We start from the raw sequence: 14,832 nt of genomic DNA on the forward strand, positions 1-14,832 counted from the left end.
AATTACCTTTTACTGCTTGGGTTTTGGTGAGGTACTGCTTGTGAGCCGGGAGGGTTGGGCCAACAGTTGCCACTTGTTGTAGGAAAGTCTCAGTCCCTCACAAACAAAAGTGCTGTCATCCCTAAACCAGCAGTCTCGCCTAGAAGCGAGAGTCCAACTACAACATGGCGCCACCAACAATGGTGTTTTGGCACGTATTTATGGATATCCTGAGTATCTTTGTCTCATACACAGCAGGTATAGTAAGTACCATTATACAGAGACTTTCGTGGTCTTGGGGCTAATACTCCTCAGCTTAATGGGAAGCGTCTAACTAGGATGTAGGTTCTTCAAGCTTGAACTCTTAAAAGGACTTTCTCCCCAATTTGTGTTCCCATTACTCAACATGGCTAACGCCATAGACATTCCGGAAAATGTCAGCCACTCATTAACACAACACCTAGTACCCCATGGCTTAACAGACGAGGGCGGGAATGTCACATTTATCACAGAAACTTATGATGCTTACCATAAAGAAATATTCTATTCCTAGGTTACCTTTCCTGAGTAAGCCACTACAACATACACATACCAAACTGCAAACATACTGCAGCAGTACCAAGCATTTCAGTATCTAGAGATATCCCTATCCTATCAAGAACATCAAAACTGGTTCAATGGCACCCTACCACAAGTAATACAACCTGTGAGATGAGGTCTCTTTAGTAATGACGGACCAATTTGGCCCATGTTTGCCGCATACACACCACATCCTGGCATACAGGCACTGCAAGTAGCTGACATATGCACACTTTACAATGAGCTAGTACAACTTTACAGACAACTAGTACAATTTGCTATGAGAACACTGAATACTCCCACCCCCCCCCCCCCCCCCCAGCATGGGCTGCACCAGCTCACCAATTGGCCGTTACAGGGATTAACCCTCAAGTGATACATTCTATCATGGGCAAAGCGCCCATGGAACATGGAAAGATTCCGTTCTGGATAGTGCAAAACACTAACCAGCTGGAAGCAGTGTTATCAGTGTACTTAGAGTATTTTCACTGGGATCCGGCTAACCAGGACCCCAGTGACTGTGCTCCCTCCCTCTAAATTTGCTTGCCTAGGACTTATTTGCACTCCACAATTGGCATACAGATGCCTCCTTGTAAGTCCCTAGCATATGGTACTTAGGTACCCAGGGCATTGGGGCATTGGGGCATCAGGGGTTCCCCATGGACTGCAGCATGTATTATACCACTCAAGGGAGCCCAAGCAAAATGTGTCTGCAGGCCTGCCATTGCAGCCTGCATGAAAAGGTGCACGCTTCCTTACACCACAGGTTACTGCACCAAGTCCCTGTGAATCACCCCTATGGTAGGCCCTCGTAGCCCAGAGGGCAGGGTGCAGGTACCTGTGTGTGAGGGCACACCTGCATGAGCAGAGATGCTCCTGCGAACTCCAATTCGATTACACTGGACTTTGTAAGTGTGGGGAAGACACTTTAACCGTGTACTGGACATAGGTCACTACCTGTGTCCAGCTACATAATGGTAACTCCGAACCTGGGAATGTTTGGTATCAAACATGTTGAAATCATACCCCAATACTGTTGTCAGTATTGGCTGTATGATTCCATGCACTCTGGGGGCTCCTTAAAGGACCCCAAGCAGTGCCCCTACAAGTCTTCTAGGGTTTTCCATGCAGCCCACGTTGCTTCCACGCCTCAGACAGGTTTCCGCTCTCCTGCTGCATGACCAGCTCAAGCAGGGGAAGGCAGAAGAAAGGACTACCTGAGGGAGTGGGAGGCAACACCCTCTTCCGTGGAAATAGGTATTACAAGGCTGGGGAGGGGTAGCCCCTGGACCCTGCTCTGGCGCGAAACTGGACAAAGGAAATGGGAGTGATCACTCCCCTGTCCATCACCACCCTGGGGGGAGGGAAGGAGGGGGGAGGGTTTTCCCAGAGCTCCTCCAGGTGGCCACTTGATTCTACCATCTTGAAACCAAGATGTGCAGAGGCCCCTGGTAGCATCTGAGTGGCCAGGTCAGGTAGGTGACATCACAGCCCCCTACTTATAGATTGTCACCCTGCTAGGTGACCAATCCCTCTTCCTGGGATATTTAGGGTCTCCTCTTGGGTGGGTCCTCAGATTTGAAGTGCAAGATTCCAGGAGGACTCCTCTGCATCGTTACGTCACCTTCTGGCACTGGGACTGCAACTGGACCAACCAGGAACCGACAATCTGCAACTCCAGCGACAGCTCCACTCAGCACTATTGTTTCTCCGGCTCCTTCCAGCAACTGCAACACTACCCAGGCTGTATATCCTCTGATGGCGACAAGTCTTCAGCCTTCACAAGAAGTAAGAAGGAATTTCCCTTGGAGTGAAGGAGTCACTCCCCTGCATCCACAGGCACCAACTGCAACGATGACCAGCTCTGTGGATCTACTCTCCTCTGGAGCTGCGTGGATCCTGCATCACAGGTGGTGGCCTGGAGTGGTCCCCTTGGTCCTTCCTACCAGCTGTCCAACTTGGAAGATGGTAAGCCCTTGCCTCTCCTTGCAGGACAGTATCCCTGTGTAATGCGACTCTTGCAGCTACCAAGGCTTGTTTGTTCCTCCTCCTCTAAGGGATCTTCAGGCTCCGTGTGTCCCCGGCCTCCAGCACTTCTTGCCACCAAAGCACAATCTCCTGCCTGCTGCTCCAGCGAAGTGGGACACTCTTCCAGGTGTGGAGAGTGGGCCTCACCGCGTCTCCTGTGCCTGCAGCCAGTGGGTTCTCTGTGGGGTCAGTCTCCTCTTCTAGTGACTTTCCCAGCTGCTGAGGGTCACCCTGGGCTCCCATTCTTGGGTCAGGTCCCCTGGACCTTGCTGGTCCTCTTCATCCTTCTTCTTCTTCTCCGACTCTTGCATTTGCCAAGGCTTGTTGGTAGTTCTCCAGCACCACTGACCAACTGCTGACCTTCTTCGTCCACCGACGACCTGGTCCTGCATCCACAGAAGGGTGGGTATAGGCTCCATCACTTGGTCCCCTTCTGCAGGTCCTCTTCTGTCAGGATCTACCTTTGAGTTCTTCCAGTTTTGTCTGGGTCTTGCACAATCCATTTCCAATGTCCTCCTGTTGGTTTTGGGGAAAGCCAGGTACTTACCTCTGCTCTCCTGGTCGCTGGGGATGACTCTGGTACTCACCTCTAGTGTCCTAGCTCCTCCAGCTCCCATGTCCTGATTCCACATCCTTGGGTGGGGGACAGCCTTTCACATTCCAATTTCTGGTTTGGTCCCCCCTCTCCCTAATTCCCCCCGCATTCACCCCCCCCCCCCGGTCCTCATTGTTTGTTATTGCTTTTACCAATGCCTATTGCTTTCTATGCTATTTACTGACTGCTAATGTGTATATAATAGTGTGTTTACCTACCTTCAGTTGGGGTATTGCCTATACAGTATTTTAGTATTTGTGCTACTATAATAAAGTACCTTTATTTTTGTAACACTGTGTGGTTCTTTCATGTGTATAAGTGATGTGTGATTTTAGTGGTATTACATAAGCTTTGCCTGTCTCCTAGATAAGTCTTGGCTGCTCATCCACAGCTACCACTAGAGAGCTCTGACTTCCTAGACACTGCCTACACTTCACTAATACGGGATACCTGGAATAAGGTGATAACACCATAGGTGTTCACCACACACCAGGCCAGCTTCCTACAAGTGTGTCACAATCACTATCATCTGCCAACTTAGATGTGCATGTGTATGCGCAATGCTGCTCAGGATTGTATATACCTGCATAGATGCATGTGAAAATAGGAGTCAGATGTACATTGTATTCATAACTATGCTTGCATAGTGTAGAGATGCAATGTTTCCAGTATTTAATGAATATAAACATGAACAATTATAGGAAACCAAGGAGAATGCTCTCGGCCATCCTGTCCCAGCTTATTACCCTCCACAATGATAACAAAGGTAAAAGTAAAGCGATTCCCTGGGAGTGCAAATGGACATATTTTACGCTAACAAAATACAGAGAGCCAATGTGGTTAGACAGAACCTAATGCTTGTCAGAGCGAGACTGGAGTGTTAGTGAGGGTTTCCGGGACAGTAATCTCCAGATTTGTCAATATGACACCAAGAATGGTGTCCTTCCATTTCCATTTCCATTTCCATTCCCATTCCCTCCCCTGCTCCTCAAATTGCTTCTACTAACATTTTGCTAGAGTTTTCGAACAGACTTACCTTTTGGGCTATAATCCATTCCATCTATGTAGAAGACTCCATTGCGGAGGGCCACCTCCTGCAGAATAATGCCAAAGCTGTAGACATCGCCCTTCTGGGTGCCTTGCGGTGGTGGGGCCTCCATTCTAAGCAGCTCAGGGGCCGTCCACAAATTTTCTGCACAGGAAACATAGACCATATTACTCATGATGCACACACTGCCCTAGCACAGCATGCAGACCACCCAGTACCTGCCCACTACTAAACACAAACCAGGAACACCACATCCTATATACAGTACACACATCAATTAACACACCCAACTAACAGTAAAATTCACCACTGTACACACAATAACACATTTGCCAATCTCACACCTAAACTCCATAAATACTAGGCAGTATCCCTCAAATATAGCATACAGAAGTACAACTGAAAACCTAGCAAGCACACAAACCACTGCACCCTTCCCAAACCACTGACGAGATAAGGTCCTCACTGGCATAGAATGCATGGGTGTCTTCTAAATCCACAATGCTTCGGAAACTCGCCAGCCCATGATCGGTGATCTTCAAGACGAAGCGGCTGTCCACCACACAATTGGAGGATTTCAGGTTTCCATGGGAAACAATGACACTGTTGTGCAGGAACAGCATCCCCTACAAAAAACACAAGCATTTGCAATACGTCTCGCATCTTGAGTTCGAGCTATTGGCATTGTAAATTCATAAATGGACTTTTCTTGCCACATAAATTGGTCAACCCTGCCCCATAATTTTGTCATTTCCTGCCATAAAATTCCAGTGGCCCAGCATTTAACTAAAGCACTTCCATTTACCTTCTTCCTCTAAATTGAAACTTCTTCAATTATCATATAAATCTTTATCAGAAATAAACTTTTCGCATTAGTGTAATGCTCAAAACACAATAACAAAAACATAATTTGGGACAGACTGAAGGGTGAAATGAAAAAGGGAGTCAGGAGTAAACATGGGCAGGACAAGTGGCGTAGTAACGGTGTCATGGGCCCTGGAGTAAGAAAGGAAAATGGTTGACTGCAATTTCCGTAGGAATATACAGTAGTCATTAAAGTTGAGTGAGGTCCATTGGTCTCGGGCCCTAGGGCCACTGCACCTGTTGCTCCATTGATAACTAGGCCTCAGGTGAGAAAGAGGATGGGGCAGAAAAAAAGATGTGAATGGAATACAACAAACAAAAGGAAGAAAGAGAAGGGGTCACAAAGAAACATGGGAAAGAAAGAAAGCGAAAATGAAAACACAACTTAGAGGAACTAGAGCAAACGTGTGCGACAAGAGAAAAAAGGGAAGGAAGTTAGCTAACGAAAGATAAAAAGGAAAAATAATGAAAGAAGCGTGAAAAGAATGAGAAAAATGACCATCAGAGAAAAAAGAGAGATGGTGAGAGAAACAAGCAGCGAAAGAACCAAGGCAAGTATGTACCGACACATTTCCCAATGACACAGAATGGGAAAACCACTTTGACACTTCCGGTCCTGACAAGTAACTTGTGGCTTCCACATACAGACCGGAAAAAGAGGGATTTATAGTAAAATGTGAATTGACAGATAAAGATACGAAAAACACCACAGAAAGGAAGCAAGAAAGATCTAAAAAAAAGTGAAAGGATGCACACTAAGTCAAAGCAAAGAGAAAATAAAAAACAAAGAAAGAATGAAGAGAAACAAATAGTGAAAGAATGATCATATGATTAATAAAAAAGAGAGGAACGAAACAAGGAAAGAAATGACCAAGTTTTTGCGAGTTTGAAAGAGGAGGTAGCAAGAGGAAGAGGGAAATTTAAAAAAAGGGGAGAAGAGTAGAAATAAACAGTTGAAAGAAAGAGTGAAACTGTTAATGTGTGGATTTTAAGAGCTAGATAGATAAAAGTGGGGGGAAAGAAAACACAGAGTAAACGGAGTAAAGGAAAGAACAGAGTGAGACAGGTCAAACAGACCCTCCCAAATAAAGATGGCAGCTAAGAATAGATTTAATTGGCTCCCCTACGTCCTCAACCAGAAGTCAGAGTAAGGAATAGCAGGGGGCACTGCAGAACTGCAGGGGGTGCATTAGCAGATTTGTATGTGAACCCCAATACAGCAATATTGGATCGCTTCATATCAGGATTGGGAGGAAAGACAGAGCTGTGTCCCGGCCTAGTCCTGGAATAACAGAAAGGCAGCAGGTGAAGAAAGAGAAACAGAGAGCCGTGTAATTCCTAGTACTGGAATAATGGGGCGCTGCGGGTTAGGGTTGAGGTGCACTGACAAGGTTGCATGTGGGCTGCAGTACTGGAATAGTAACTGGTACACAAGGTCAGAATTGAGTTATGTTAATGGAGCAATGTATGGAACCTAGTATTGGTGTGCCAGTGTTGCCAAATGTTAGACTGGGGAAGTATCAATACCGCTTGCAGTGTCCAGACCCTGAAAATCACCCGAAGGATCCAAGATTTCACCTTCCTCCAGATGTTGCCTGCTATATTCCTCTTCCTCCAGGAGGCGCAAAGCTAGACGTCTGGATTAGAGTCTGGATTCAAGGCCCGTCGTCGATAAGGCGTCGGCCGACGCCGAAGATCTTCGCCAGTGCCGTTCTTCGGATCCATCCGACGCCGGACCCTCCTTGACAGTTGACTGGATCTGTGGAGAATCCGCCGGAGTCGCAGAGGTTGTAGGCGTCACTGGCCTCCTTGGCAACGCCAAGGGCATCAGCGCCGCAGCGGCTCCAGACGGTAAAAATGGCATGAAGGGCATCGGCTTGTAAGGAGCCGGAGCACCCAAATTAAAAGCTAAAGGGCCCGACGGACCCGCATGCCCTCCACCAGGCGCCATGGTGGAAAAGATATTGAACATGGCATTTAAAAATGCCGCAGGATCCATACCCGGCGCCGGGAAAGCTGGGTACGGGTTTGCGGTGTCGACACCAGCATAGAAGCAGATGATGGGCCAGGCAACTCCTGCTCCGGAGAAGCCGCCGGTTTTTGAAGAGGCTCGACTTCGTAGGAGGCGGAGGAGTGACGGTCGGGCTAATCTCCCACGTCGGACGGCGCCGAGCTGATGGAGATGCAGATCTGGACCTGGACCGACCTCTACTCGATCGGCCCCGGGAGTCGTGACGGCGCCGAGAGTCTCCATGATGACGATGAGTCCTCGAAGATTTCGAAGAGGACTCTCTCCGATGCCGCCTCTCCTTCCTCTTCTTGGAACGGGCCAGGAAAAATTTAGCCTCTCTTTCCTTAAGCGCCTTAGGGTTCATGCGCTGGCAGGAACCGCACGACTCAACCTCATGGTCGGAACTAAGGCACCAGATACAATTTTCATGGGGGTCAGTGACCCCCACACTGGTTACAAGGCTTAAAGCCAGATTTTCTTGGCTGCGACATTGTGACTACAGATGCGCAACTGTAGCTCCCTGTTAGCCTCGAAGAAAAAACGTTATTCAAAGGCACGGAAAAAAGGGAACTGACGTCTGCACGTCGACGAGGGCTTCTTATTGCCTAGATGACGTCATACGGCGTCGCGTGGAGTCGGGCTATTGTGACGTCATCGTTGACGTGCAGAGCTAGAAGAAATTTCCGTTGAAGCAGGTGCGAGGGGAGAATTCTTTAGGTGAGGAATCCACAGGTAGGTGTATCCATCAGAATCTTGTATTTAAGGGCTTCCCTGAACCCAGCTCACCAGATTCCTGGCGACCTGACATGAAGGACTGCTTAGCTGAAAGCCCCAGCAGAGAAGAAGGAAGATGACAACTGCTTTGGCCCCAACTCTACTGGCCTGTCTCCTGCTTCAAAGAAACTGCCAAAGAACAGCAACGCATCTAGCAGGACCAGCAACCCCTGCCAAGCTCCAGAGGACTGCCCAGCACACAAAAGGACCAAGAACTCCTAAGGTCAGTGGCCCTGTTTAAAAAAAGTCAACAACTAAGGACTCCAGACTCACTCCGTATGCGTAAGTAATGACCACTCTGCACTCGACGCCCATGGCCCGTGTCCAGGTGGTCCACCCAGCTAAAGAGGATCCGCAGGCAATTGCCAGCAAGTTGAATTGAAGTACTTACCTGCAACTTGAATCTTGTGGTTCTAAAAATAAATTAAGAAAATATATTTTTGCTACATAAAAACCATTGGACTGGAGTTAAGTCATTGAGTGTGTGCTTCTTCTATTGTCTGTGTGTGTATAACAAATGCTTTACACTACCCTCTGATAAGCCTAACTGCTCGACCACACTACCACAAAAGAGAGCATTAGTATTATCTACTTTAGCCTCTGTTAAGCCTCTGGGGACCCCCTTGACTCTGTGCGCACTATATCGTATTTTGATATAGTATAAACAGAGCCAGCTTCCTACAAGCCTGAAGACACATTCCCACAACGTAACGCCCAAACTACTGACTAGTATAAAGATGCACAGAAAGTGGACTGCAGCAGGAAGTGACGATGAAGACTAGGCCCCGAGTGTAAGGTCTGGATCGTAATGTGATGTATGTCATTTAGAGATGGTGGGGAGTGTGTTCAGTGGCAGCGGGCACCAAAGGACAGCCCCAGCATACAGTCTATGCAGGGCCAACATCTGGTCAGGGATTTCCAGCTGCTGCTCTAAGCTGGCACTATGTAAACAATGAGCTACAAACGCTGTTTGTAGAACCGGTGCATTAACGACCCATGGAACTTACCATTTGTGTACGCTCTTCCTCTCTAACATATCAAGAGCTCATCCTAACACATGATTAGTCTCCACAAACTTAGGAATTTAGGAGAGTTGGTTCCGCCTGTACGAGGCAGCTTATGTACTGGCTTGGAATCTCCCAGTCACAGCCCTTCTATCAATTAACAGTGTGCCTAAATCCTGTGTGTCTAAATCTCTTGATATATCCATTTAGTAGAAGTCTACATTTTATTTTAGTAGTGGTAGCTTGATTTTACTTTTTGCCCTGAATGGAAAGCTTTACTGCACAAAAGATGCCTTCTGGTGTATTTTTTTGTTTTTTGTGCTGCTTGCTTTGTTTTCTGACACCACATGCCACTTTAAAGGTTGCACACGAGGCCGCCATTACCCGCACCATATTAGTAGGATGAGTAGTGGCGGTATCACTGGGTACTTCTGTTTAACTTGTTTATGGCTATTTCGATCTCGATAGTAGACTCCGGACTCTGAGATAAATCAGTCTATTGGATTGGAATGAAGGGAGTGGTAGTGAGGATGAGGGATAGAGCGAAGGAGGGAGAGAGTATGGATAGATGAAAGCAGAGAGGATTGGGTGATTGATGGAGAGGATACTGAAGGCATGGGCAGGGAAAGGATGGATGGAAAGAACAAGTAGAAGGGTGAATGGTATGAAAGAAGCATTGTTGGAAAGAATAGGCAGATGAATAGATACAAAAGGAATGAAGGAACCCAACAAAAAGATGGCCAGATGAGGAGATGGATAAAATGTAAGGTGGAGGGATGGTTGGATGAAAAAGAAAAAAGGATGGATAAATTCATGTATGGATGGCAAAAAGTAAAGGAACAATGGAAAAAAGATCACAATTAGGGAAAAGACTGAAAGAAGGAAGAAAGGAAATTTAAGACTTTCAGATTTCCCTTATAGGAAGCAATCTCCCAAACAACTGCCGGTTTCACTTGCCTCATCCACTGGCCAAGAGCTATAGTGCTGAGGGTAGGCTAAGGTCCAGAACCTTGGCTGCCCCTCCCATCACCGGACCAAAAGAGGCTCTCTCCTTCGTAGCCACGGTAGGAGAGACCATGCCAGTATCTGGAGAGGTGTCCAGTCCACCGGTGTTTGCCAAGTCTTCACCCCTGTCCATGTAAGGGTCTAAGGACTTGTATCCTTCAAGGTTCAGCAACCCTCCTCATTTCTCCCCAAGTCCCGGCCCATAAGAATAGGGCTCGGTTTTTGAAGGCATGGTTTCAGTTGGCGCCGGAGACTACGTTGGAGAACGCCCCTGCTGGAGGGTGACTGCACCAGGACCAGCGCTCAGGAAGGTCGAGGTGGTACGACTGGAGCAGGTCCGGATTCATCAGTGGATACAAGGGGCTGGAGCTGGGGACAGAACCACCGGAGGAGAATCAATGAGTCACATCTTAAACCTCAGGGCCCTAAGGAGTACACGTGGGAATGGGCCACCCAAATATTAGGTGCATGACCTCATAGAACTCACGAAGTTGGGCGGGGTCGCTCCGGCTCCTGAAAACTCAGGAAGGTGCAAAGCCGACCCAGCTGCATGCTTAAGTGTGGAGCCAGGCCTCGAATGACAAAGTTCCCTCATCTTGTCGGATGGCTTCCTCGAATGTGGTGAAGTTGAAACTTCTTACTTTTCTTTTTGTTGCACGTACCCAAGGACAAAGCAGAGTGCAACAAGGATCTTGGGCTCTGTAACCAATCCCGGGATCTTCCTCTCAACTGGGATCGAGATAATTTCGATGTCACACGTCAAGCTTCAAGGAGCTTGAGGGAGCACTCCCTTAAGGTCTTGGGGTGCATAGCGTGGCAGTCGACGCAGGTCTTTGTGTTGTGGTCGCACTCAAGGCACCAGAAATAAACAAGGTGCTGGTCCGGGACAAACATCTGTTGGTTGACAGGAGTGTCAGGTCTTGAAGCCGGCCTTCCTTCCTTGATTCACTGCCACACCAGTAGAAGATCTTAGAAAAGATTTATACACAGTCGATATAGGTCAGTCAAAAAATGGCTGGGGGTAGCTCTCTCCGGATCTGCACTGACCGGTGCATAATGAAAAGAAATGACTTCAGCGTGCTGTGATTGGGCCTGTAAAGACACCGCTCACATCACGTCAGGCGCGGACACCACCACCTACTGGCACACAGGGGTACTGCTCACAAACAATTTCTTGATCCAGTCTGAAACCTGGGGATAATTTTAAAGTAGGGAATCTCTGGCTAGATTTCTCTATCAGATTGTGCTTCTTGTTTGCCTATTGTGGAATTTTCTTACCGTAATGCAATATACAGGACTACTAAAGTTTTATCTTTCTTTTTTAAGCAATAATTTCATCCAAAGGTTTTTCCATTTTATCCTTTCATTGATCATTTGTTTCCAGAAGCTACTGACAACAAAAATCAGCTCTGCAAAAATAGACATCTTATTTCAGAAAGTTTACATCATTCTAAAGTCAAGATAATAGGGTCTGCTGATAAGTCAAGAACAGACTCTATGTTCTTTTTGTTAGAGAACGTTTGTCAGTTTTCTCATCTTCTTCCACTATACAATGCCAGTTAAATTTCGACCACAATTCTTTGGTCCATGTATGATAATTGATCAGATTTTTCCTGTAGCTTTATGGTTGAAGCTGCCTCCCACTTGGAAGGTTCATTCTGTTTCTCTTTTATCTCAACCAAAGTTATACATCTATGATATCTACCATTGACTTGTAACTGAATCTCAACTTATGGTACAAAGGCAACCCCAATATGTAGTTCTTTAGATTTATGATTCCCTGAATTTTTGAATACAGCTTCGATTTTTAATTCATTGCATGAATTATCCTCCTAGTGTTCGCTTTAGGGAAGATGCTTCCTCAGTTCATGCCTTTTCACAAGTTGGTCATCTACTTCAATGGCACCCTGATGAACTTGGAGGTTGACAAGGGGATGCGTGCTGTTACAGTCATACAGGGGTCTTAGCACAAGGTAAAGCCAGGAATCTGCCAGTGACTGTTTCAGAGGGACAAAGAGCATTCCATGAGCTTCCTTTAGTGTGTTGTCAGACACAGTAATCAGCCTAAGGCTTGGAAATCTTGTGCCACGCACACAGTAAAAAGGTTTGTTTCTTTTGCAAGTTGCTTGGAGCGGAAATGGTAGTGGCAAGGCTTCAGAACCCAGTGTGGAATAAAGGATGTCAAACTTGGGATGCTTTGTTGTTGAATGAAGGCCATGGTGGGCAATAATGCTATAAATCTTTGTTCGAAGATGGTGGTGAGTCCACTACAGGATGTCTGAGAATCTCAATCCAAAATATAGTAAAATCCTTTTGTGTGAAGTCAGTTTGCGTTGAAGCCTGAATAAACGAAGCATTACGCAAGAAAGAGTTGCATACATCTAGGGCCAAATGTACAAAGCCTTTTATTGGTCACAAATGGCCCAAATTTGCAACCGGTAAAATGCTTTTTGGCGTGCATCAACCCTATTTTGCGAGTCAGTAACCTATTACTGACTCACAAAATAGACTTTACGAGTCACTATTAGGAATGGACGAGTTAAGGGTGTCCCTCCCTAATAGCGAATAACACTGGTAGGCAGGAATGTTTTGCGAACAGGAATGCAGTCGTAAAACATTTGCAGATAACCACCAACTTGAAAGGAAATTGCCCTGACAAACTAATAGTCCAAGTATGGGAAGACTTGGTGAACAAGTTACTTATGTTTGGTAACACATTATCGGGTAGAAACTCTATCTAGCTGCAGATTCCTTACCTTTAGAATTTGCAGGTGTCAGCTTGGAATCCGGCATTCATCTGATAAAGACTTCTAGCTGCAGAATCCTTGCCTTTAAAATAGATACACAAGCCATAACCTCCCGGCAGTGGGCTGCAGGCAAATTGTCCTCAAACTAAAAAGTCCTGCAAGACCAAACAGGTAAAGTGCCCATCTCTGCGGACCTGACTGTCCAAGCAGTAGTGTTTGGCAAATGTGGTTAAAGACGCCCGCGTTGCAGCCTCACAGATGTCCAAGACTAGTACACCTCTTGCTAAGGTAGTGGTTGCAGCCTTGCCCTTTGTGGAATGAGCCCTCAGGAGGCTGCTTCTTGGCCAGAGCGTAAAATGGTTTGTTTATGTACAGCCTGACCTTTCTTTGTCCCACGTAACCCACAAAGAATTGGGCATCCACCCAGAACTCTTTTGTGCGGTCAAGGTAGAACGACAATGCTCTTTTTGGGTCCAGTGGATGGAGTCGCTCCTCCTCCTTAGAGGGATGAGCCAGAGCAAAGAAGGTGGACAGGATGATGTTCTGACCTAGGTGAAATGGAGGTCACCACATCAGGGGGGAAAGAGGAAGGCACGAGTGCAAAGCACTACCCTGTCCGAAAACATGGTGAGATACGGAAGTTTTGACAAGAAAGCCTGCATCTCACTCACCCTCCTGGCAGATGTTATTGCCACTAAAAAAAGTGGTCTTGATGGTGGGCAGCTAGAGGGGATAATTGAGTAAAGGCTCAAAGGGAGCGCACATAAGATAGGTGAGAACTGGATTTAAGTACCCAATGAGGCATGAGAAAGGGTGTAGGAAGAAACATGTACAAGCCCTTTAAAGAATCTATTTACAACAGGAGATATGAATAATGAAGGCTGATCGGGCAGCCAAAGAAAAACAGAGAAGACAGAAAGATAACCCTTGAAAGTGCCCAATGTCGACCCTCCTGGACAAGGGACAAGATAAAGAGAAGAATGTCAGAGAGACAGCCCGTAAGAGGATCAATAGGTCTTTCTGTACAATAATATACAAAGCGTTGCTAATAGCAGGTGTATACCATCATGGTTGAGGAATGCCTGGCTGCCAGAATAACTTTACAGACTTCAGAAGGAAGGGTGCTCAATCTTCATGCATGAAGGTACAGAGTTGACAGTTTCGGGTGGAGAACCTTTCCCTGCTGCGGTGACAGAAGATCTTCCCTCCCTGCTTGTTGCAGTACCACATTGCGGTGGTGTTCTCCATGAACACATGCACTATATTCCCTTTGACAACTGGAAACGCCTTCAGTGCTAGCCAGATAGCCCGGAGCTCCAGTAAATTGATATGGCAACTGGATTCTGCAGGAGACCAGAGACCTCTGATCTCCACCTCTCTCAGTTGGCCACACCATCCCAGAAGTGACACATCTGTCACTACAGTAAAATCTGGTAGGGGAAGGGAGAGAAGTCTGCCTTTGATCCAATCGCGGTTCATTAACCATCACTGCAGATCTTTTGCAGTCCCCTCTGAAATTATGTCGGTGTGATTTCCCCGATGCTGCGTCCACTTGAACTTCAGGTCCTACTGCAGAGCCCTCATATGCCATTCAGCATCCTTTACTAGCGGGATGCAGGTGGCCATGAGGCCCAGCAGCCTCAGAGTCTGTCTCACCGAAATCCAGGATAGAGGCTGAAACATAGTAATCCTAACCTGAATATTCTGGACTCGCTCCTTGGGAGGATAAGCCCAAAACTAAAAAGTGTCCAAAACTGCTCCGATGAGGGGAGCATCTGAGAAGGAGTCAGGTGCGACTTCAGCACGTTTATAGTGAACCTCAGCTTATGAAGAAGGTTTGCCGTAGTCTGAAGGTAGGTGGCAACCGCCTGGGGCGAAGGAGCCTTTAACAGCCAGTCATCGAGGTAGGAAAAGAGTAAAAAACCCGTAACCTGCCCAGATGAGCTGCGACCACCGCCATCACCTTGGTGAACACGCAAGGGACACTGGTAAGACTGAAGGGTAGCACGGTAAACTGAAAGTGCTCATGGCCTACCTTGAATCACAAGTAGCGCCTGTGGGCAGCCAGGATGGGGATGTGAAAATATGCATCCTGCAAGTCCAGAGCTACCATTCAAACTCTTTGATCTCGGGCAGACAAGACCTGCGCCAGAGTGAGTATTTTGAATTTTCCCTTTTTGAGGAAGAAATTGACGTCC

General features: G+C 46.9%; 1 protein-coding gene across 1 annotated transcript in view; it reads right to left on the reverse strand.

The window, feature by feature from the left end:
- NPR1 (natriuretic peptide receptor 1) overlaps positions 1-14,832 on the reverse strand; it is an 806,130-nt gene that overhangs the window by 156,776 nt on the left and 634,522 nt on the right. Inside the window, exons 13-14 of the mRNA XM_069218195.1 lie at positions 4,696-4,855; positions 4,218-4,373 (exon numbers count right to left, since the gene is read on the reverse strand). Coding sequence (XP_069074296.1) covers positions 4,218-4,373; positions 4,696-4,855 — 316 coding nt within the window. The remainder of the gene's footprint in view (positions 1-4,217; positions 4,374-4,695; positions 4,856-14,832) is intronic.

Source organism: Pleurodeles waltl, chromosome 12 (genome assembly GCF_031143425.1).
Source record: "Pleurodeles waltl isolate 20211129_DDA chromosome 12, aPleWal1.hap1.20221129, whole genome shotgun sequence".
Lineage (NCBI taxonomy): Eukaryota > Metazoa > Chordata > Amphibia > Caudata > Salamandridae > Pleurodeles > Pleurodeles waltl.